At 40.1% G+C, this 23,430-nt stretch overlaps 1 protein-coding gene across 1 annotated transcript in view; it reads left to right on the top strand.

Moving 5' to 3' along the window:
* Hsdl2 (hydroxysteroid dehydrogenase like 2) overlaps positions 1 to 23,430 on the top strand; it is a 58,926-nt gene that overhangs the window by 19,337 nt on the left and 16,159 nt on the right. The window contains exons 7-8 of the mRNA XM_074051250.1: positions 11,972 to 12,166; positions 15,023 to 15,094. Coding sequence (XP_073907351.1) covers positions 11,972 to 12,166; positions 15,023 to 15,094 — 267 coding nt within the window. The remainder of the gene's footprint in view (positions 1 to 11,971; positions 12,167 to 15,022; positions 15,095 to 23,430) is intronic.

Below are 23,430 nucleotides of genomic sequence, written 5' to 3'. Positions count from 1 at the left end.
ATGACAAACCTCAGCCTGGGATTGCAGAAAACCCTGCACTTCAGATTTCCAAACCTCAAGGCTGCGCCCCTTCCATTGACTGAGCAAACACCCAGCCCAAGAATCATCGTGGACCCAAGAAATTGGTTGGGACTTGGAATCGGAGTCACAGATTGAGAACTAGCATGGAGAGTGCTAAGAACAAGCCAGAGCTTCTGTGAGCCATCACCAGGTGTGACCTAGTTATTACCAGGAGTGGAAAGAGAGCTGGGAGTCTCCTTCAAGAGGAGCCAGGAGGAGAACTCACTCAACCTGCAAACAGCTCCTTCTGTTTCTTTGCAGGGTTGGGTGGTGCCACATGCCTGGCCCAAACAGTCCTTTCTGGTCCAACCTGTTGGGACTTCAGAAGGAAAAAACAGCTGCCCTGCCCTCAAAGTAAACTGCAAGACACCCACCTGGGATGGGGATCTACCATCCTCCTCCACCAAGAGGAACATGGACAGGCTTTGCTTTGTTCTGTTTTTCTTTTTTGCTGTTGTGTTTTTATCTTTCTGTTTTGTCTTCCTCTGTACATATTTCAGCATCTTATTTCTCACTATTTCTTAAACTTCATCCTATATACTTTCTCCTTCTTTTTTTCTTTCCCTGTCCTCCTTTTTATTACTTAATTGTTAATAACTATACCTTAAAATTTTAAACTCCTAATTTATTCCATAAAATAAGTATTCTATAGATACTTACTTTGTAAGTATCAGTTCCTTTCTTTCACTTACTTATATTTTGGTGGTAGTGGGATTTGAACTGCTTTGCACTTGCTAGGCAGGTGCTGTACTACTTGAGCCATGCCCCTAGCCCTTTTTTGGCTTTAGTTATTTTTTTGACAGGAGCTCACACTTTTTGCCTATGGCTGGCCTTAGACTGTGTGATCCTTCTAGCTATGATTCCTGTCTAGCTAGGATTACAGGTGTGTATTATCATATCCTCTTGTTTGTTGAGATAGACCTTTTACTATTTTTTGCCCAGGCTGGCCTTGAACCACAATTCTCCCAATCTCTGCCTTCTGAGTAGCTGGGATTATAGGGGTACCCTACTATGCTTGGCAGTTCCTATGTTTTCTAAACTTATTGAGGGGGTGTAGTTGATGTTTGAATTGTTTTGGTTTTTTATTATATTCAGATATCTGGTGGTTTTTTTTGAATTTTGAATTTTGTTACTGATATGCTTTCTCTCCTCTGGGTGGTAATGAAAGAGGTATTCATTCCAACAGATGCATAAATTATGATGCATAAAAATAAGAAATTAGTATTTTTTTTTTTTTGCAGTACTGGGGTTTGAACTCAGGGCTTCATGCTTACTAGGCAGGCACTCTACTGCTTGAGCCATGCATGCCTCCGAAAAAGAAGAAATTTAAAAAACCAAAGGCAATATGACTCTCCAAAAGCTTATAACTCCTCAGTAACTGAATCCAAAGATACTCAAGTGGCTGAAATGCCAGACAAAGAATTAAAAAGTTAACTTTAAAAAATGATCACTAGCCTCAAGAGGATGGAAACAGATAAATGTAAGGAAATCACCTTAAGATCTGGACAATAAATTCAGCAAGGAAATTGAGATTGAAAACAAATGTTGGAAATGAAAAATTCAATAAATCAAATTAAAAAATGTTATCAACAAACTAGATCAAACAGAAGTCAGAATACCAGGGATTGAAGACAAGATTGAGGAAATATTACACCAAAATAAACAAGCATGACCACAACTTTGATGAACTCTTGGGCATGATCAATAGATCAAACCTAAGAATCCAGAGGAACGAGTGGAGATATAAACTAAAGGCACAGAAAATCTAGTCAATGAAATTGTAGCAGAAAATTTCCCAAACAGCAACCCATTTACAGAGGCAAACACAGAATCAGAATTCTATCAGATTGCTCAACAGAAATCCTAAAAGCCAGAATAGCATAGAATGACATATTTCCAGCCCTGAAAGTAAATAACTGCCAACCAAGATTACTTATATCCAGCAAAATTCTTTAAAATTGATGGAGAGAGACCTTCCACAATAAGCAGAAACTGCAGCAATTCATGATCATTAAGCCAGCATTGCAAAAAATACTTAAAGGAATCCTATACCTAGAGGAGAAAGAAAGTCAGTCACAAACACTAGACAGAGTGAACACTCAGGAAAGAGAAAATTTTATGAGAGGAGTAGAGGAACACAGAATAAGGAAAGAATCAAACATGTTCCACTCAGTAAACCAGCAAACTTCTAAGATGAATAAGAGTGAAAGAAAAGAGGCAGTAGTACTCAGATAACTGGGAAAAAGAACAAAATCACAGCAATCAGCAAATACCTGTCAATAATAACCCTAAATGTAAATGGTCTTAACTTTTCAATCAAAACATATAGACTAGCTGATATAATTAAAAACAAACTCCAACTGTTGTCGACAGGAAACATACCTTATAGGCAAAGACACAGACAAAGTGAAAGGATGGAAAAATGACATACCAAGCAAGCAAGAGTAGCTATACTCATTTGACAAAGTAGACATCAAGCCAGTCCCCCCACCAAAAAAAGAAATTGTTTTGTTTGTTCCTGGATATAGAAATGCTTTGGGATTTTAAAGTTGCAGACAACTACTTTTCTAAGCTTTCTAGGGTTCTAATAATTTATCTGCAGATTAACATTTTCTAGATAGGCAGTCACATTGACAGTGATGTTTAGTTCTTCCTTGCCAGTGCTTCCACCCTTGGTTTCTTCTTGCTTTATTGTGCTTTTCTCTACCTCTCTCCTCTTGACATGTTATCAGTAGCTTTCTTTTGATTTTTCAAAAGCCCAGGGATGCTTTAAAAAACTGTTGTTTATTTATAGTTATATTGTGTTTAATTTGTTACAAAAATATATGTAAAACCATGTGCTTTTATTTTTTATAACTATACCAGCAAAGTTCTGTCTTATAAGTTCTAAAAAGTTTTCAGCAAATTCTCTTAGATTTTTCAGCTTGGAAGTCTCATTGTAAAAAGTGATGGAGTAGCTATGTGAGATGACAAGCCTGTAGTCCCAGCTACTTGGGAGGTGGAAGCAGGAATATAGCCCTTGAGCACAGGAGTTCTGGCCAGCCTGGACAATACAGCCAAAGCAGCTGTCTCAAAAATAAAAAAGCAAACCATAAAGTGATAGTTGAGTCTGCCCTTTCAGTAACTTTGAATTCTTTTTCATTTCTGATTAAGTTAGCTAATACTTTTAGAACAGAGTTCAATAGTAACAGTGAAAATAGGCATATTTCTCATGTTGTTGGCTACAGTGTTTCCAGTCTTAAATATATCTAGTTTCTTCCCTGTTTTTGTTTTGTTTTGTGTACTTCAGTTCTCCTATTCTTCCTGTTATGTGATGTGCTAGATTCATTTTAAATGTGATGATTAAAGCATAAAGATCTTACTTGATTGGCTGGAAATTTTGGTGTAATGGTAACTTTCATACTGAACTGCTGTAAAATACGTGTTAAGTTCTTCATGCACACTAATGTTGCAGTGTTACTTTAGTCACGTCTCATACCCGGAGCCATTGGAAAATTAAGAAAGAACATTGCAAGGCTGGGCGTAGCAATACCTGTAATTCCATGTCTGAAATTCCAGTCATGCAGGAAGCAGATAATCGTTCGGGGCCAGCCTAGGAAAAGTTAGCATGAGAACTTAGCTGAAAAAACACTAAAAAAAAGCAAAGGACTAGGAGTGCAGCTCAAACTCGAGGCCCTGAGTTCAATCCCATACTGCAAAAAATAAACTAAAACATGTTGCTGCTGCCCTTAGTAGTTTAAAATTTTTGGTAGGACATATCATAAATATAATGCAGTCAGAAAGTAGCCTACTTAGGTGCTGTTCACGTGTTTGAACCTTGATCATAAAGTCAAAGATTAAACAGATTAATCCAGTCTGTGTCTTTTCTTCTGTGAGAGCCTTTGGGCTGTTGTACTCCCAGAATGACATTTTATTTTAGTTTTCTTTCTTTTTTTTTTTTTGGAGGTTCTGGAGTTTGAACTCAGGGTTTCACGCTTGCTAGGCAGGTGTCCTACCACTCGAGCCATTCCACTAGCCCTGTTATAGTTTTCTTATTAACATACTTAATATGTACTGTAGATTCTCAACTAGCCATATAATGTAGTTAGGGTAAAGAAATAATAGAATTAAGCAAGGGATGGTGGTACACACCTGTAATCCCAGCTACAGGGAGGCTGAGCAGGAAGATTTTGAGTTTGAGACCAGCCTGGGAAACACATTGAAAGCCTATCTCAACAATGAAAAAAAACCAAAAACTGATTTTTATTAATTGCTCAAATGTCATTAGACTTCACAATTACCCAGTTTCTGAATTGCCCATCTTCTTCCTTGTGTGAGTCGCAGTAGCTCTCTGTGCCTCGTTTCCCCTTATACAAGATAATCTCTGAAGGCCCTTTTTTCAGACTTTTAATTATGAAAGATTTCAGACATATGTAAAACATGTATACAAGTAGGGAGAATAGTGCACCATGAAGAATTCAGCCTCAGCAATTTTTACCACGTGGGCAGTCTTGTTTCACTAGCCCCCATACCCCTACCCCTTGCATCCCCACCTCTAACCCCACAGGATTATTTACATGCACATCCCAGTTATACTGTCACTTCATCTATGTATGCTTTTAATTTGTAAAAGATAAGAGCTGTTTAAAAAGCAAGCCATAATATCATTATCATAGTTAGAGAGCATTAGCTCTTGTTCTAATAGAGTCTGATGTTTACCCAGGCTTGCTTGGACAGTGCTCTTTCTATTTAAGCTTCCAGCTCTATTGGTTATATTTCCAGCTTTAATGGTTGAGATGGGATCTTTTAAACTTTGTGCCAGGCTGGCCTCCAACCACAATCCTCCCAGTATCTATCTCCCGAGTAGTAGGATTATAGGCATGAGCCACTGTGCCTGGTCTGGGTTATTTATCTCTCTGAATTTTCCTGATTTTCTGACTCCATTGTGTTATTTACCATTTCTTTTATCCTCTGAGGACCTTTATGTTAGTATGTTGTTTATTCTCATTCTTTTTCTTTCTGACATTTTATTTATTCATAATTCAACAAATACTTACTGGGCAGTTGCCTTCTGTGTCAAGCACTGTGCAGGGTATTGAGGATACTTCTTAGGCCGTTTTGCCTAGTGTATGACTGGGTTGGTAGAAGTTAACCTTTAGAAGCACGCTTCACCCAGCGTTTATGCACAGTTTTATACCCTGGGGTACTCTGGTTTGTGCATGCCTGTGTGCTACTAAGAATTGAAGCCAGGGCCTTGTGTGTGCTTAGTATGTGCCTTACTTCTGAATGAGGTACCCTCTCACCCCCCCACCACTCTTGGGGGACTCTTGCCACATACAGCAGTGTGACACTTAACCAGAGTTCTAGTTTAGGGACAGATGAGGGATTTGTTTTCCTCCTTTACCTCCTGTCTGCTGCATAACGAAAGGATTTCCTGGGCTCCAAGCAGTACTGGCAGATACAGGGCTCATGATATAGAAGCTGGGAAGCAAGGGCAGTGGATGAGAAATGGTGACACACTGGGGCATGTTGCTGATGGGACTCTCAGGAATGTTTGATGATGGCAACCAGCTCTCCATCATCAGCTTTCTTTTATTTTATGAACCACAGGAATCAATTTGCTTAAATTCCTTTCTTGTGCAATTGGAGCAGGACACCTTTCTTCCCTGGCCCACCGTGGGACCAGAACCATGCTTTGTTGCTTGTTTCCCTTGTGTTTCTGTAACATACCAGAGCACCCCCAAGAGTGCATTACTTTGCATAAGTGCTGGATACATGTCCTCTGGAAGGTTGACTTCTCCAGCTACCAGACCAGAAGTGTGCTTTGTAGTGGGGAGAGGTGGGAGTGAAAAGGTGCTTCTTCATTGTTTTTCAAATTGCATGTCAAGACTAGGTGATCGAGTCATGAAGCTGATCTAGTGGATTGATTGTGAAATTGATTTAGAAGGTAGCAACCAGAGTTTTCTCTTTCTCTGTATTTTTTGTGATGCTGGGATCGAATCCAGGGCACTGGCATGCTACGTAATTGCTGTGCTGCTGAGCTACATTCTTTTGTTTATTTCTAATGGAGTAGAATAGAAAATATAGAATGCATCACACATACTAAGGCTCAGTGTTGTTCATATACATTCGTTTCATGTATAAATGTCATGTAAATGAAATGTTTATTAGTGAAATATGTGTATATTTGTGATCGGGTATATTTGTATATTTTTGTCATGTTGGTAGGAACAACTTCTTGTGGGTCACAACAGAAGAGTTTACATGGTCTCACTTTGCTGTGCCTCTCCCTTTCAACTTTCTCTCTTTCCCACATTTTCTTGGTCTCCTTCCCCGACCTGTGGATGGTTATAGTGCCAGGCAGTCAGTTAGAAAGGGAGGTCTCTGAGGCAACAAAGTTCTAACAGCATATTCCTCTTTGTACTTCTGTCATGTTACTTGTCACTTCCTGCTTACTCATTTGTCATCCGTCCCTCGGGACTTACGTACCTGACATAGTTTCTGCATTTTTCATTTATAATGCCGTCAGCAGATAATTCTACCAGGGCAAAAGGCACTGTGTACCCAGAGTTCATCATTGTTTGTGTTTTGGCTTTCTCACTTCTCTCCACTCTCATAATTTACAGGTCTTTGAGATCTTGGGGTAACAAAGTTAGGCAGAGCCTTCAGCAACTCAAAGAATTTTAGATCTTATTCAAACAATAGACATTTATTGCACACCTATTGTGTGCCAAGTTCTGTTCTATTGATAAGAATAAGAATGATGGCTGGTGACTCAAGTGGTAGAGTGCCTGCCTAGCAAGCATGAAACCCTGAGTTCAGACCCCCAGTGCACAAAAAAAAAAAAAAAAGAAAGAAAGAAAGAAAAAGGAGTAAGAATGAAGAATCCATGCTTATGGAACTTGCAGTGTAATTGGGAGAGACAGTTAACATTGAATAATAAAGTGTATATTAGTTATGTCAGGAGGTGATAATGCTATGAAAAAAATAGAACAAAGTAATGACTCCTTGGGCACTAGAGAAAGTTTCAATTTTAGGTAGGAAAGAAAGATTTGACCCTTTTGGGAATGTGGCTTTTTTTTGTGTGTGGTGCTGAGGATTGAACCCAGGGCCTTGTACATGCTAACAGTGCTCTACCACTGAGCCTCACCCCAGCTTGGAATGTGGCTTTTGAGCATGGACTTGAGGTGATGGAGTTGGCCCTGTGGATATGTTAGTTACAGGTTATTGCAGAGGAAAGCAGACCAGGCAGAGGAAGCAGCTAGCAAAAGGTCCTGTGTATAAGTGTGCCTGGCGGGGTCAAAGAGCAGGAAGAAGGCCAGTGTTGCTAGAGTGAGACTGGAGTAGGAAATGATGAGGTGATATCCATGAGGAAGGAGGGGTCAGATGTCAGAGGTTCTTAAGACCTGGATTATTATTGTAGTGAAATGAGAAGCTGTTGCTGGATTTTGAGCAGAGGAGGAACCTTGTTGTACCTAAATGTTTAAAGGATCTGTGACTAGTGTGTTGAGCCCAGATTCTCAGGAGGCAAAGGGAAAAGCCATTGGAGGCTACTGTGATCCCTTAGTCACAGATGTTGGTGACTATGACCCAAATAGGTAGCAGTGAAGGTAATGGAGAGTGGTCAGATGCTGAGATGATTTGAAGGCAGTCCCAGCATGATCTATGGATAGATTGGGTGTTCAGTGTGTGAGACAAAGGCAAGTCAAATATCGCACCAAGATTTTTGGCTTGAGTAGCTAGAATAGAGGGCTTGCCATGAACTGAGATGGGGAAAGCCATGGGAGAGCAGGGTGGACAACAAAATTAAGAATTCAGTTTGGGGCATCCATCTGGAACTGGTCACTAGGCAGCTGGGCCTGTGAGTCTGGGGTCAGAGTTAATCATTTGGGAGTTATCTGCATGTAGGCAGTATATAAAGTCACAAGGGCTCCATGATATCATCAAGGAGGACATAAAAGAGAAAGGACCATTGGTCACTGCACATTAAAAGGTTGGAAACAAGAGAAAGACCTGAACAGAGTGTGATATTCTGAAAGCCACTTGAAGAGAGTATTTCAAGGAGGAAGGGGAGCCCTCTGTTGTGTTGAATGTAGCTAATAGTTCTTATGAGCCAGGAAGTCACCTCTGGATTGAGTAGTCTGTGTGTCTGCACATCACTGAGACATTTGAAATTAAACTATTAATTTATAACCATGGCTATCTGCTGCCTGCCTTGAAAGCAAACTTTTTGAGGGTAGGGATTTACTTTGTTACTTTTGTTATAGTCATTGTAGAAGTTCAACAAATATTTCTTGAATGAGAATGAATAAATGAATCAGTGTGATTACCTTGTGCCTAGACCTAAATTAGACCTCTGAAGGAAGTGTGTACGAGGGCGAGCATTGGATGGCAGGGTGTTAGGGAGACATCACCAGCATCGGCAGGAGAAATCAGCTCATTGCTGAGGTCTTTGCTTTAGCTTGGAGATGTTTGTTTTTGAAGGTTCAGTAGACATCTTGGTATCCTAGATTTGATGCCAATATAAATGAATTTACAGTCATGCTCCTTATGGTCCATGGTATGATGGATTATGTACCCAGTGCTTGTGCAACACTGCAGGAGAGCCAGTGTAGATCAGGTTGTGGAGTCAGGAAAGGAGATGTTCAGAGGGAGGCATGCAAGTGAAATCAGATCTCAAGGGGATGTTGGGGCTAGCACAGGGAAAACTGGGCAGGACCTTCCTTGGAGGAGGGAACAGCATAAGCAAAGGCTGCAGTGTGGGAGCCTGTGTGGTAGAACTACCAGTGTTTTGTGGGGTATGTGTTGATACGGTGTGAACTCCTCTCTCCCACTGCACTTGAGCAACTCTGGTCGTCCATTCTCACTGGGGAGGAGGGGAGACAGATGAACTAAGCCTCAGGTGTTGTTTGTCAATGTTAGCAGTTTGGTTATTATTATTATTACTATGATTATTATTTTGGTGGTGCTGAATATTAAACCTGGGGCTTTGGACATGGTAGGCAAGTATTCTGCCACTGAGCTATATCCTCAGCCTAAGAGCCTGAATTTGAACCTATGTTCGGTGGAAAGTCAGAATTTTTAAAGAAGGGAATAATGATAAGCAGACGGGAATGGAGGCAATAACATGATTCAGTTGTTGATGAGGTGTAGGACGATTAACCCAGCATCTGACTGTTGTCTAGCTTGTAAGATTATAGAGGAAACTAGCTAGAATATTGCACCACTCATGAGTGAGGCAATAAAAGTGGATTTGAGAGGGCGTCCAGGCTTTGGGCTGCTGGCAAAGTTTCTATTTTTACAAACACATAGTTCCTCACCCCCTCATCCCGGACAGTGTAGCAGACTCCTTGTCAGCTGGAACCAGAAGTAATCTCCTGATGTGATTGCCTTTCAAGGAAAAGGAGATGATTGTACTAGGTGGAATGGGCACTAGTAATGTATTATCTACATTCAGCATGCCTGGTGAGGCTGCTTGTCCTCTTTGGGTTCCTTCTTCATAAGGCAACATTGCCCTCCAGGCTTTAGCACATTCACCTGCTGAATTCAGCAGGTCCAGAGAAGGGATCAGAGGGCATGCCAGCCTCTGATGGATTCACAGCTGGAGGATCTCAGGCCCCCAGCCAAGTCACCTCCAGGATTGTAGTCTTTTCTTTTTATAAGACCCATTGCATAGTTCCTGCTGAACGGAGGGCGGGGAGAAAAAGGGACAATGTTTGCCACTCAGAGTGCAGGCCACCTCTTACCTCTGACTGGTCTGGACATGTGTGGTAGAAACAGGAAAGTCTACTTGGGGTGGATTTTATGTGGGCTGGTTGGGGGGAGTCTGGAAGGGCAGCTGCTGATTTGCTAATGGCAGCACAGAGGAAGGTCACACAAGTGTCAGTTTTCTGCAGTTTTTTCCCACCTAGACTACATTTCAAATGGATGTGAGAAGTCAGTTAACCAGGGAGGTGAGGTGGCAGCTGGCCCCATTTCTTCTGTCTTATGCTGAAAGTCAAAGTGAATTTTCCTATTTTTTAAGAGATGTACTTATTGACTGAGTTAGCAGTAGTTTATACCGTATATATGTATACTATGTACAGTGTATATAGTACGTATGTATGGTATATATGTGTGTGTTATTTGATTTTATTTGCAGTGCTGGGAATTGAACCCAGGGCCTTGTATGTGCTAGACAAGTATGCTACCACTTGAGCCACACAGCCATCCCTTTTTGTTTGTTTGTTTGTTTTTGAGATAGGGTCTCCATAATTTTGCCCAGGCCATCCTTTAACTTGAAATTCTCCTGCCTCTATCTGCTCAGTAGCTGGGATTACAGGCATGTACTACCACACTTGGCTTGACTGTATTTCATTGATTCTGAGATACCTGTTTTACATTTTTACATCTCTGATATAAAAAGTTTTATATCTCTATTGTCAGTGTATTAAGGCTTATAGTTGATGATGTATTATAATTTAATTGTCAGCTCTTTTGTTTCCTTAATGATATGTAAAGTAATTTGTACTTTTAAAATCATGTATATAGTATATATTATACATGAAGTGTGTGTGTGTGTGTGTGTGTGTGTGTGTGTGTGTGTAGTGTGTATCTAGTTTTGCAGTGCTGGAGATCAAACCCAGGGCTTTGCACACACTTCTCTACTGAACTGTGTGTCTAGACCAACGTGTTGAGAGAGGGTCTCACCAGGTAGCCCACTCTGGCTTTGAATTTATGATCTTCCTGCTTAGCCTTCTAAGTGCTGGACTTATAGGTATGTGCCACCATACCCAGTCAGAGATAAGGAGGATCGTGGTTCAGAGCCATCCCTAGGCAAATACTTCACAAGACCCTATCTCAAAAATACCCAACACAAAACAGGGCTGGTGGAGTGGCTCAAGTGGTAGAGTACCCACCTAGCAAGTGTGAGGCCAGGAGTTCAAACCGCAGTACCACAAAAAAAAGTATCTGCACCTAAAATGCTGAAATTGCTTACAAATATGAGCAGTAATTATAACTGGGAAGGGGAATTATAATTCATTTTAAAAATTTTCCTTTCACGCTAAGAGTATAGAGGTCCTGAGTTCAATCCAAAACTAACTAGCTAGCTAGTTAGCTAATCAACCAACCAATTAAAGAAATAAATTCTTCCTTGTTTCTTTTTATTTTGTAGTATTTTCTGCAAAGCAGTATTATCTGAATTTAAAATAACTTTCCAAGTCCTGTTGATATTTATGGCATCCTTCTTGTGCATTTGCACTGTTTCAGACATTGGTAACGCAATGATGATGAGTAGGAAGTACAGCCAGTTTTCTAGTGAAAACGAGGAAGAGAGACAGTAAACGTGAAAAAGGGCATTCCATATTTTGGAGACAGAATGAGGACCAAAGATGTTAAGATAGCGTGCCAAAGTCCTGACATAGTGGGTATAAAAACCCCACTCACTTGCCTTTTAGCTCAGTGCCTTTTCTGTTTTACCTTACCTGCTTTCTTGATTCTCAAGACAGCCAAGGAAAATTTTTGAGCATTCTAAATCAGAAGTCTCGTTAGTTTGCTGGGGTTTTTATGAAGGAGTTCTGTAGTAGGCACATTGTAAGGAAGGTGAGTTTTCTACCCAGCTGTGTCTAGAGTCCATGCAGCAAATCCCTTAAGTGATGTGCACTTTATTCTCATCATCTGAGGAATAAAGAGCTCAGCTTTTGCTGGATCTGCACATCTGTAGCCCCAGCTACTCAGGAGGCTGAGGCAGGAACATTGAGAGTTTACAGCAGCCTGTCTCCAAATCAAAATAAAAAGGGCTGGGGTTTAGCTCAGTGGCAGAGGACATGCCTAGCTGGAGTCAGTCCCCAATAATGGGGGAAGAGAGAAGCATCCTTGGTGATTTCAAAGGGTTGTGTTTGCTTTCTTTGGCCTGGAGTCACATCTGAGTGTCGGTGTGTTTTCTCTACAGCCATACACACAGCTGCGATGGACATGCTGGGAGGGTCTGGGGTCGAAAACCAATGTAGGAAAGTTGACATCATTGCAGATGCTGCATACTCCATCTTCAAAAAGCCAAAAACTTTTACTGGCAACTTTATCATTGATGAAAATATCTTAAAAGAAGAAGGAATAAAAAATTTTGATGTCTACGCAATCACACCAGGTAACGCCTTATAGTTTTTGAAAGTAGTGATATATTTTCCCACATTTTCTGCAGTTTTGCATGTGTGTTTATGTGATTGTAAAATGAATATATTTTTGTAGAAGCTATCCTCTGACAAAGAGAAAAACCCATACCATCTTTACTTAAAAAAGAGAGAGGAGGTCTGGAGGTGTGACTGAAGCAATAGAGGGGACTTAGTTCAAACCCCAGTAGTGAGAGAGAGAGAGAGAGAAGAGAGGAGAAAGGAGAAAAGACAAATAGAAGTTAGTTGAGGGATTTTGAAGTAGTATGATGCAGAGGATTGTGTCAGCTATGAACCATTTCAAGATTTCGAAACCAAAAATGAAAATTAGTTTTAAAAGGTGGTCTTAATATTAAAGATTATCAGTGCTGGGCTCTGTGATACATGCCTATAATCCTAGCTGAGGCAGGAGGATCATGAGTCTGAGGAAACCTGGGCTACATAGTGAGATCCTATCTCAAAAACAAACCAAGCAAACCATAAAAAAACCCCAAGATTTTATTCAAGATGATTTTATGACCGATAATACATGAGTAGTTTACAACAAACTTTTAAGATTGTGGACTCATTCCTTTTTTTTTTTTTTTTTTTTGGTGGTAGTGGTTGTTGAACTCAGAGCCTCTTGCCTGCTAGGTTCCCTACCACTTTTTGCTTTAGTTATTATTTTTTTAAGCTAGAGGTGCACTCTATGCCCAGGCTTGCCTGAACTGCAATCCTGCTATTCATACATTCTGTTAGGATGACACATGTGTGCCACCATGCCCAACCATTGGTTGAGAATGGGGTCCTACTAACTTTTTGCCTGGGCTGGTCTTAAACTGCAGTCTTCCTGATCTCCACTTCAACAGTAACTAAGATTATAAGCATGAGCTACTGTGCCTGGTCCAAATGTTTGGACTTATGGTAGGTTAATGACAGACATTGAAGGTGCATGAACAGGGTCTGTCTTAACATGCAGCGGGCTGACTTGAGAAGTCTCCTAAAGGTTCCGCTGTTAAAAAATAATTCCCTTGAAATTACAGATGATGATGATAATAGATTTTTACTTTGTATAAAAAATACAACCTGCTATGGTGAAGCATGCCTTCATGCCTGTAATTCGAGGGTCTGAGACAGGATAATGAGTTTCAGGCCACCCTGGGCTACATAGGAAGATCCTACTTAAAACAAACAAAGAAACAAAACGCGGGCGTAATCTAAGCAGAATGCCATGGCACATGCCTCTAATCCCAGCCATTTGGGAGGATCATGTGAGCCTAGATGTTTGAGACCAGCCTGGGGTGTAGAGTGAGACACCCATTTCTAACAAAGAAAGAAAGAAATAATATATTCTAAATAACGTATACTACAGCCACAAATGGGAGTTATATTTATTTGTGCTACAGCATATTTTAAATATTACTCATTAAACTGAGTGTGTGGATGACAGAAAGCACATGCTATAATTCATATGGTCCCCACACACCTCTTCAGTTCTGTACAGCACTTTTTTGTACATCACCTATCTAGCCTTCATAGCAAGCCTGTGAGGGACATAATCATTGCTTAGTGACTGAAAACACAGAACTCAGGAGGAGACAACCCAGTTCAGATTGCAGCTCTGCTCCTCACTGGGTCTGTGGCTTTGAGCATGTCACCCACTTTCTCTGAGCCCCAATTTCCTTATTGGTCAATTAAGAGGATGATTCATTCCCACAGGATTTCTTTTGGAATTCTGTGAAGTAATGTAGATCACATGTTTAGCATAGATCTGGCATTAGTACACGTAGAGTATCCAGCAGCGGAAAGACAGGCTTGAAGAGATTAATTAAACCTTTGCTAAGAGCAGAGCCTCAGAAGTGGCAGAACTTGAACCAGACTCGGTACAGTGTGGTGAAGACTTTGGATTGAAAGACACAGTGTCTGGGCTGGTAGAGCCCCAATGTAGCTTGGTGGTAGAGCACTCACCTAGCATACTCAAGGCCCTGAGTTGAATCCCCAGCACTGGAAAAAAAAAAAAAAAAGACACAATGTCATTATACACAAAATTTAAAATTTGATTTGTATTAAAAGTCCTCTCATTGAGCTGGACATGCTGTAATCCTAGCACTGGGGAGGCTAAGTAAGGCAGGAAGATTACCAGTTTGAAGTCAGCCTAGGCTACCTCAAAAAAAAAAAAAAACCCATCAAGTATTAAGAACTTAATAAGAGAATATTCTGTGGTATTAGGATATAATAAGTATCGGTTCACTCTTGCCCTTCAGAGGTTTAATCAGAGAGAGAGATAACCAACATCTAACTTTACTACAGTTCTGAGGGCTCTGTGGCCTTCAAATCTAGCATGCTCATGTCTTGGAGGTATCAGTGTAATGTTAAGATAGCTAACTTACTTTCTAACTACAACTGTTAGCTGAAAATAAGGCCCAGTGTAAGAGTATAGCTTAGTTTTCATGAAGGTGGAGTGAGAGGAAGAGGAGGAGAGAACAGACCTAAATACAGGGATGCTGGGAGGGGCCAGGTAAAAAACTAGTCCTGGACACTTTGGAGGGATGTGGGGCAGACACATTGTAAGGATGAGGAAGGCAAAGGCTCCTGGGATTTCAGGTAACAGCTTTACATAACAGGTGGTTTTTAAAAATTAGATCTTGAAGATGAAATTTGTCATAGGAGAAGAGGATAACTAAATTACAGGAAAATTAATTTAATGAAGATCAAGGAGTTTGGCAGTTCTCATGGGGGCTTTTCCATTGCTCCAGAATGATCTTAAAGTAAAGACATGTCTGCTAAAACAGGTGATAAAGTCTCAGTGTACTATAGTTTATGTTAACCTGATTACTTTGGGGTTTATTTTTCAGGTTATCCTTTGTTACCTGATTTCTTCTTAGATGAACACCCAGATGTAGTGATGAAGAAAAAGGAATCACATAGTAAGATCTAGACCATATTTTATGTAGAAAATGCAGATATTAAACTGATGTATTTCCTTCAAAACACAGAATGATCCTACACCAGTGACAGTTCTGCCCTGTGCCTCTAAACCATTTTGTAATTTAAACAAGTTCTGTGAGTTCTCAGTTAATTCTAGAAAAGAGATTGTGTTTTCTTTCTACCAGTAAGAAATTCTTTGTGTTTTTTTTTTGTCTGTTTTCAGTTTTATTCATTTTCCTTGACTCACTATCTTTGGATATTTCATGTTGTTGTTTTATTTTGAGGAAAAATGTGTCATATCAAAGTATATCTAACACCATTTTCACAGTTTGTACTGTGACTATTTTATGGAAGGAATTAACTTCAAAGAAGGTCTTGGTTTTGTTTTGTTTCTGTAACTCAAAAATAATAGCCCTTTGAATTGGTCCAGAGCTTATATTTTAATCCTGTGTTCTGGCATCATGCCTGTGGTTTATTGAAAGATGTCAAAAGCAATCCTCCTTAAGGAATTCCCGGGGGTTGTGACTTACAAGAATGTGCCTCTTCAGGGCCCTTACCTTATTATCTTATAGATGCTATGAACCATATTTTTCTAGAAGGCTGATAGAAAATTATGGACAAATTTCCTCTATACCTTAGCAAATCTATAGGATGTATTTGATACATTTTAGTATCAAAACTTATGTCCAATGTAGTGACTTTTGTTGTTGTTTTTCTTGTGGTGCTGGGGATTGAACCTGGGGCCTTGCCCATGCTAGGCAAACCCTGTACCACTGAAGTATATACAACCCCAGCCCAGTATATTTTTTTTTCATTTTTCTTTTATTATTCATATGTGCATACAAGGATTGGTTCATTTCTCCCCACTGCCCCCACCCCCTCCCTTACCACCCGCTCCGCCCCCTCCCTCTCCCCCCCCCAATACCCAGCAGAAACTATTTTGCCCTTATTTCTAATTTTGTTGTAGAGAGAGTATAAGCAATAATAGGAAGGAACAAGAGTTTTTGCTGGTTGAGATAAGGATAGCTATACAGGGCATTGACTCACATTGATTTCCTGTGCATGGGTGTTACCTTCTAGGTTAATTCTTTTTGATCTAACCTTTTCTCAATACCTGTTCCCCTTTTCCTATTGGCCTCAGTTGCTTTTAAGGTATCTGCTTTAGTTTCTCTGCGTTAAGGGCAACAAATGCTAGCTAGTTTTTTAGGTGTCTTACCTATCCTCACCCCTCCCTTGTGTGCTCTCGCTTTTATCATGTGCTCATAGTCCAATCCCCTTGTTGTGTTTGCCCTTGATCTAATGTCCACATATGAGGGAGAACATACGATTTTTGGTTTTTTGAGCCAGGCTAACCTCACTCAGAATGATGTTCTCCAATTCCATCCATTTACCAGCAAATGATAACATTTCGTTCTTCTTCATGGCTGCATAAAATTCCATTGTGTATAGATACCACATTTTCTTAATCCATTCGTCAGTGCTGGGGCATCTTGGCTGTTTCCATAACTTGGCTATTGTGAATAGTGCCACAATAAACATGGATGTGCAGGTGCCTCTGGAGTAACAGTCTTTTGGGTATATCCCCAGCCCAGTTTAGTCTTAGCACTAAGATATTTTCTTTGTCTAAATTTTTGAGGAAGTTTAAAAAAAATACTTAGGTAATAAAATGGAAACTTTTATTTTGGATATTGAAAGGAAAATACTAACTCATAATTCCACTGCTCTTTTAAAAATTAGATCTTTGGGTCCCTTGCCATTTTGGATGTATCAGAGTAATAAGACCAAAAACACCAAAACAAGTCCATCAGTATTTTTCTCACATTACCTCTACTCTTTCTGAGTAGAAATTACTCAGAAAGCTTATAAAGCCTTGGAGAGTCTGGTTTACAAATTACAAGGCTACAAATCCTGATTTTTGTCCAACACCCTCAGATTGGAGGCTATCTTTTTAAGGAAGACATATAAGAACTGAGTTTATTTAAATTGCAAATTTTAAATAAGAACCACTTTATTGACCATGTTATCTTTGTTTTGATTATTTAACAAATTTTGATTGACACCTTTTATGTGCCAATTACTTTACATGTGTTGTCTTGTTTAATACTTAAGATCTGACAAGGCAAGTATCATTGTCCTCATTTACAGACACACAGCTGGCAGGTGGCAAAGCCATGATTCAGAGTCATATCTCTCTGGTTCCACAGCCTGTATCTTTAGCTAGCAAACATAACTGACTTTCCTGAACCCCAAATACTTAGACATCCTTTAAAATAGCATATTCTTGGGGCTGGTGGAGTGGCTCAATTGGTAGCGCACCTGCCTACGCAAGTGTGAGGCCTTGAGTTCAAGCCCCAGTAACAACAAAATAAAATAAAATAGCATAGCATAGTCTTCCCCCTAGTAATGCTGTGAATCAATTTATAACAAGGAGTTGCCGTCTCACGGACTAAATTTGTAGTTGCTATGATCAGCATGTTCTCTCCCTGTGGGCATAATTACACAGACACAGAAAGATACTGAAAGGTTGTTTGTGACCATGGAATCAGAGCAGGAGGGGTTAAGTAAGTGGAATGTGACTTACTGGTACCAGGCTCTGATGGGAGTGATTTTTGCCTTTAGCCATCTCCACCCTGGAGATCAGAACACTCAAATTCCTTTGGGTAACTTCCCCATAGAAGCTGGAGAAAGCATTACCTCTGTGCTCTTTTTCCTGTTCTTTCTGTTTCCATCAGTAGCAATTCTGATTGACATTTTCTGTAGCTACAGGGATGTACTCATAGGCAGTTGTCTAGTACATCTTGCTTGGGACCTAACTTACCCTTTCAGGTGATTTTTTTTCACATCCATGTCTAGATCCATTTAGTGTTCATGAAGTAGTTCTCTTCTCAGAGGTCAGTGTGTATCCCTCGTTTCCAAAGAAACCAGGTTGTACCTTTCCTGGAGTTTTCCCTGTATATGTTAATTTCACATATATATAATTATTGTAAACTTTATACATGATTTTTAATTAATAGGGGTTTATTTCTTACCACGAATGCGATATTGTCATTTCTTCACTGATTCCCACATGTCCAATCCCTGCTGGAACACAGGGAGCTAGTTGTCTTTTTCCCAGTTTACTTTTGTTCATTTTTATTTAGTTGTAGCTTTAGTTGGTTCTGTTCTAGTCATCCTGAATTCTCCTCAGAAAAGCAATTCCTGGCTTAGCTGGTCTTTGCCTTCCCCTGACCTCTCATTATTTAGCATGACCTCTCATTATTTCATCTTTTTGTCTTCTTCTGCATTCTGGGAAATTTAATGAAGTTCAACTTCGTATTACAGAGAACAATCTGGCAGGATTTTCTTTTTTTTTTTCATTTTTCTTTTATTATTCATATGTGCATACAAGGATTGGTTCATTTCTCCCCCCTGCCCCCACCCCCTCCCTTACCACCCACTCCGCCCCCTCCCTCTCCCCCCTCTCAATACCCAGCAGAAACTATTTTGCCCTTATTTCTAATTTTGTTGTAGAGAGAGTATAAGCCATAATAGGAAGGAACAAGGGTTTTTGCTGGTTGAGATAAGGATAGCTATACAGGGCATTGACTCACATTGATTTCCTGTGCATGGGTGTTACCTTCTAGGTTAATTCTTTTTGATCTAACCTTTTCTCTAGTTCCTGTTCCCCTTTTCCTATTGGCCTCAGTTGCTTTAAGGTATCTGCTTTAGTTTCTCTGCGTTAAGGGCAACAAATGCTAGCTAGTTTTTTAGGTGTCTTACCTATCCTCACCCCTCCCTTGTGTGCTCTCGCTTTTATCATGTGCTCATAGTCCAATCCCCTTGTTGTGTTTGCCCTTGATCTAATGTCCACATATGAGGGAGAACATACGATTTTTGGTTTTTTGAGCCAGGCTAACCTCACTCAGAATGATGTTCTCCAATTCCATCCATTTACCAGCGAATGATAACATTTCGTTGTTCTTCATGGCTGCATAAAATTCCATTGTGTGTAGATACCACATTTTCTTAATCCATTCGTCAGTGCTGGGGCATCTTGGCTGTTTCCATAACTTGGCTATTGTGAATAGTGCCGCAATAAACATGGATGTGCAGGTGCCTCTGGAGTAACAGTCTTTTGGGTATATCCCCAAGAGTGGTATTACTGGATCAAATGGTAGATCGATGTCCAGCTTTTTTAAGTAGCCTCCAAATTTTTTTCCAGAGTGGTTGTACTAGTCTACATTCCCACCAACAGTGTAAGAGGGTTCCTTTTTCCCCGCATCCTCGCCAACACCTGTTGTTGGTGGTGTTGCTGATGATGGCTATTCTAACAGGGGTGAGGTGGAATCTTAGCGTGGTTTTAATTTGCATTTCCTTTATTGCTAGAGATGGTGAGCATTTTTTCATGTGTTTTCTGGCCATTTGAATTTCTTCTTTTGAGAAAGTTCTGTTTAGTTCACGTGCCCATTTCTTTATTGGTTCATTAGTTTTGGGAGAATTTAGTTTTTTGTTTTTTGTTTTTTTTTTTGCTGATTATACATTTTTATTTTTTTTATTTTTTATTTTTTCATTTTTCTTTTATTATTCATATGTGCATACAAGGCTTGGTTCATTTCTGCCCCCTGCCCCCACCCCCTCCCTTACCACCCACTCCACCCCCTCCCACTCCCCCCGCCTCAATGCCCAGCAGAAACTATTTTGCCCTTATCTCTAATTTTGTTGTAGAGAGAGTATAAGCAATAATAGGAAGGAACAAGGGGTTTTGCTGGTTGAGATAAGGATAGCTATACAGGGCATTGACTCACATTGATTTCCTGTACGTGGGTGTTACCTTCTAGGTTAATTCTTTTTGATCTAACCTTTTCTCTAGTTCCTGGTCCCCTTTTCCTATTGGTCTCAGTTGCTTTAAGGTATCTGCTTTAGTTTCTCTGCATTAAGGGCAACAAATGCTAGCTAGTTTTTTAGGTGTCTTACCTATCTTCACCCCTCCCTTGTGTGCTCTCGCTTTTATCATGTGCTCATAGTCCAATCCCCTTGTTGTGTTTGCCCTTGATCTAATGTCCACATATGAGGGAGAACGTACGATTTTTGGTCTTTTGAGCCAGGCTAACCTCACTCAGAATGATGTTCTCCAATTCCATCCATTTACCAGCGAATGATAACATTTCTTCTTCATGGCTGCATAAAATTCCATTGTGTATAGATACCACATTTTCTTAATCCATTCGTCAGTGCTGGGGCATCTTGGCTGTTTCCATAACTTGGCTATTGTGAATAGTGCCGCAATAAACATGGATGTGCAGGTGCCTCTGGAGTAACAGTCTTTTGGGTATATCCCCAAGAGTGGTATTACTGGATCAAATGGTAGATCGATGTCCAGCTTTTTAAGTAGCCTCCAAATTCTTTTCCAGAGTGGTTGTACTAGTCTACATTCCCACCAACAGTGTAAGAGGGTTCCTTTTTCCCCGCATCCTCGCCAACACCTGTTATTGGTGGTGTTGCTGATGATGGCTATTCTAACAGAGGTGAGGTGGAATCTTAGTGTGGTTTTAATTTGCATTTCCTTTATTGCTAGAGATGGTGAGTATTTTTTCATGTGTTTTCTGGCCATTTGAATTTCTTCTTTTGAGAAAGTTCTGTTTAGTTCACATGCCCATTTCTTTATTGGTTCATTAGTTTTGGGAGAATTTAGTTTTTTAAGTTCCCTGTATATTCTGGTTATCAGTCCTTTGTCTGATGTATAATTGGCAAATATTTTCTCCCACTCTGTGGGTGTTCTCTTCAGTTTAGAGACCATTTCTTTTGATGAACAGAAGCTTTTTAGTTTTATGAGGTCCCATTTATCTATGCTATCTCTTAGTTGCTGTGCTGCTGGGGTTTCATTGAGAAAGTTCTTACCTATACCTACTAACTCCAGAGTATTTCCTACTCTTTCTTGTATCAGCTTAAGAGTTTGGGGTCTGATATTAAGATCCTTGATCCATTTTGAGTTAATCTTGGTATAGGGTGATATACATGGATCTAGTTTCAGTTTTTTGCAGACTGCTAACCAGTTTTCCCAGCAGTTTTTGTTGAAGAGGCTGCTATTTCTCCATGGTATATTTTTAGCTCCTTTGTCAAAGATAAGTTGGTTATAGTTGTGTGGCTTCATATGTGGGTCCTCTATTCTGTTCCACTGGTCTTCATGTCTGTTTTTGTGCCAGTACCATGCTGTTTTTATTGTTATTGCTTTGTAATATAGTTTGAAGTCAGGTATTGTGATACCTCCTGCATTGTTCTTTTGACTAAGTATTGCCTTGGCTATTCGTGGCCTCTTGTGTTTCCATATAAATTTAACAGTAGATTTTTCAATCTCTTTAATGAATGTCATTGGAATTTTGATGGGAATTGCATTAAACATGTAGATTACTTTGGGGAGTATCGACATTTTTACTATGTTGATTCTACCAATCCATGAGCATGGGAGATCTCTCCACTTTCTATAATCTTCCTCAATCTCTTTCTTCAGCAGTTTATAGTTTTCCTTGTAGAGGTCTTTCACATCTTTTGTTAGGTTTACACCTAGGTATTTGATTTTTTTTGAGGCTATTGTAAATGGAATTGTTTTCATACATTCTTTTTCAGTTTTCTGGCAGGATTTTCTATACTTCCATTTATGCCTCTAATTTTTTAAAACCTTGGCTGTTCTGCTTTTGTTTCACCAGTTATCTGCTTCCTTTTTTACTTCATCCTGTGACTTCCCTTCCCAGCAGTTATATGTGACTTTCTGCAGCTGTTTCATATTTTAAGGCTTTGTTTTTTTTTAAGCAGTTGCAGGTTTACGACAAAAGTGAGAGAAAGGTACACAGGCAATCCTGTGTACCTCCTCCCCTGACATGTGCAGCCTCAGTGGTACATTTGTTACAATTGAGATTGAAACATCACAATCATACAGTTTTTTGGGAAGGGATTCTTGTGGTTTTCATAGTAAATTATTTTTAGAAATAGACTTTTGCTTTTCAGAATGATCTTCTTTACCCTTGCACTGTATGATTTTCTTACTTGTTAATTGTTCTTATTAGAAGCTATCTGTAGCGCTAGGGTAGTCAAGTGTCAGGGAAACTTAGGTTGCCTTTGGCTCCACTCCCTGGGCATCTGCTGGAAGTCCTTTGACCTGGCTCCAAGCCAGTGCCAGCGTACACGGCTAACATGGGACCTTCTTTACCTCCTCTTCTAAGACTCCCTTCCAGGGTAGCCCACAGTTGCAGCTTTTCTCTCTATTTTCATCAGCTCTGCTTAGGGGCATGCTACTTCCCAGAATCACCATGGGACTTCCCTGACTGTCTCCTTCTCTCTTACTGGGTAGCTTTAAGCTTTGAATGTGGATTTGAAAGATGAAAATGAGCTGGGCACTGGTGGCTCACGCCTGTAATCCTAGCTACTCAGGAGGCAGAGATCAGAAGGATCACGGTTCGAAGCCAGCTCAGGGAAATAGTTTTGTGAGACCCTATCTCCAAAATAACCAGACCAAAATGATCTGGAGGTTTGGTTCAAGTGGTAGAGTGCCTGCCTTGAGTTCAAACCCCAGTCCTATCAAAAAAAAAAAAAAAGTGAATGCCTTTTGCCTTTGTTTAGGTGGGTCTAGCTGTTCCTGCTTTGCACTTTCTTGTAGGTAAAGTGCAGCAGGCCTGTGTTTCCTAGGCTGACTCTGTGCAGCATCAAGCTTTCGGCATGTTTTCCTAGATCCAGACAGTATATTGTTTGTCAGTCTGGGTGATGTTTGGTATTTCTTTTATTTTATTTTGGTGCTGGGGATTGAACCCAGGACCTTACACATGCTAGACAAGTGCTCTACTTCTGAGCTCCTTTTTAAAAAAATTATTTAGAGTGAAATTAGGAGAGGCTGTAACAGGGGCTGCTAGCCATGTGCCTTTTTCTTTTTTTAAGTTACTGAAATGCTCTAAGTGCCTCTTCCCCATCCAAGCTTAAATATTTGTCACTTATTGCCTGTACCTTTCAAATATATTGTAAGTCTGTTCTGTCTCCTGAACTTTCATGTTCTTGTGCTGATGTCCCAATATTCTGAGTGATAAATTCCATACTTTATCTTATCTCTCAGCAATATCTTGAAGTTTTTGCTGCATTGTTTTTGGCACCTCAGACAATACAGATGACGCATTTGATTAACACACAAACCACTTAAGTAGTCACTCATCAGTGAGAGGAGGATTCCAGCAGTAACTTAGATGATGAGTGTGGTTCTTGCTGGTAGAACCGCAATACAACGAAACACACTCCCTGCTTACAGAAACATGAAGGAAGCTGGTGTTTTTGTGATCCTAGCTCTGGTGGCCTCTGCATGGGCTAGTTCTGGTGA

Source organism: Castor canadensis, chromosome 13 (assembly GCF_047511655.1).
Source record: "Castor canadensis chromosome 13, mCasCan1.hap1v2, whole genome shotgun sequence".
Lineage (NCBI taxonomy): Eukaryota > Metazoa > Chordata > Mammalia > Rodentia > Castoridae > Castor > Castor canadensis.
Note: the sequence above shows the minus strand (reverse complement) of the source record. Positions and strands in the feature narration are given on the sequence as shown.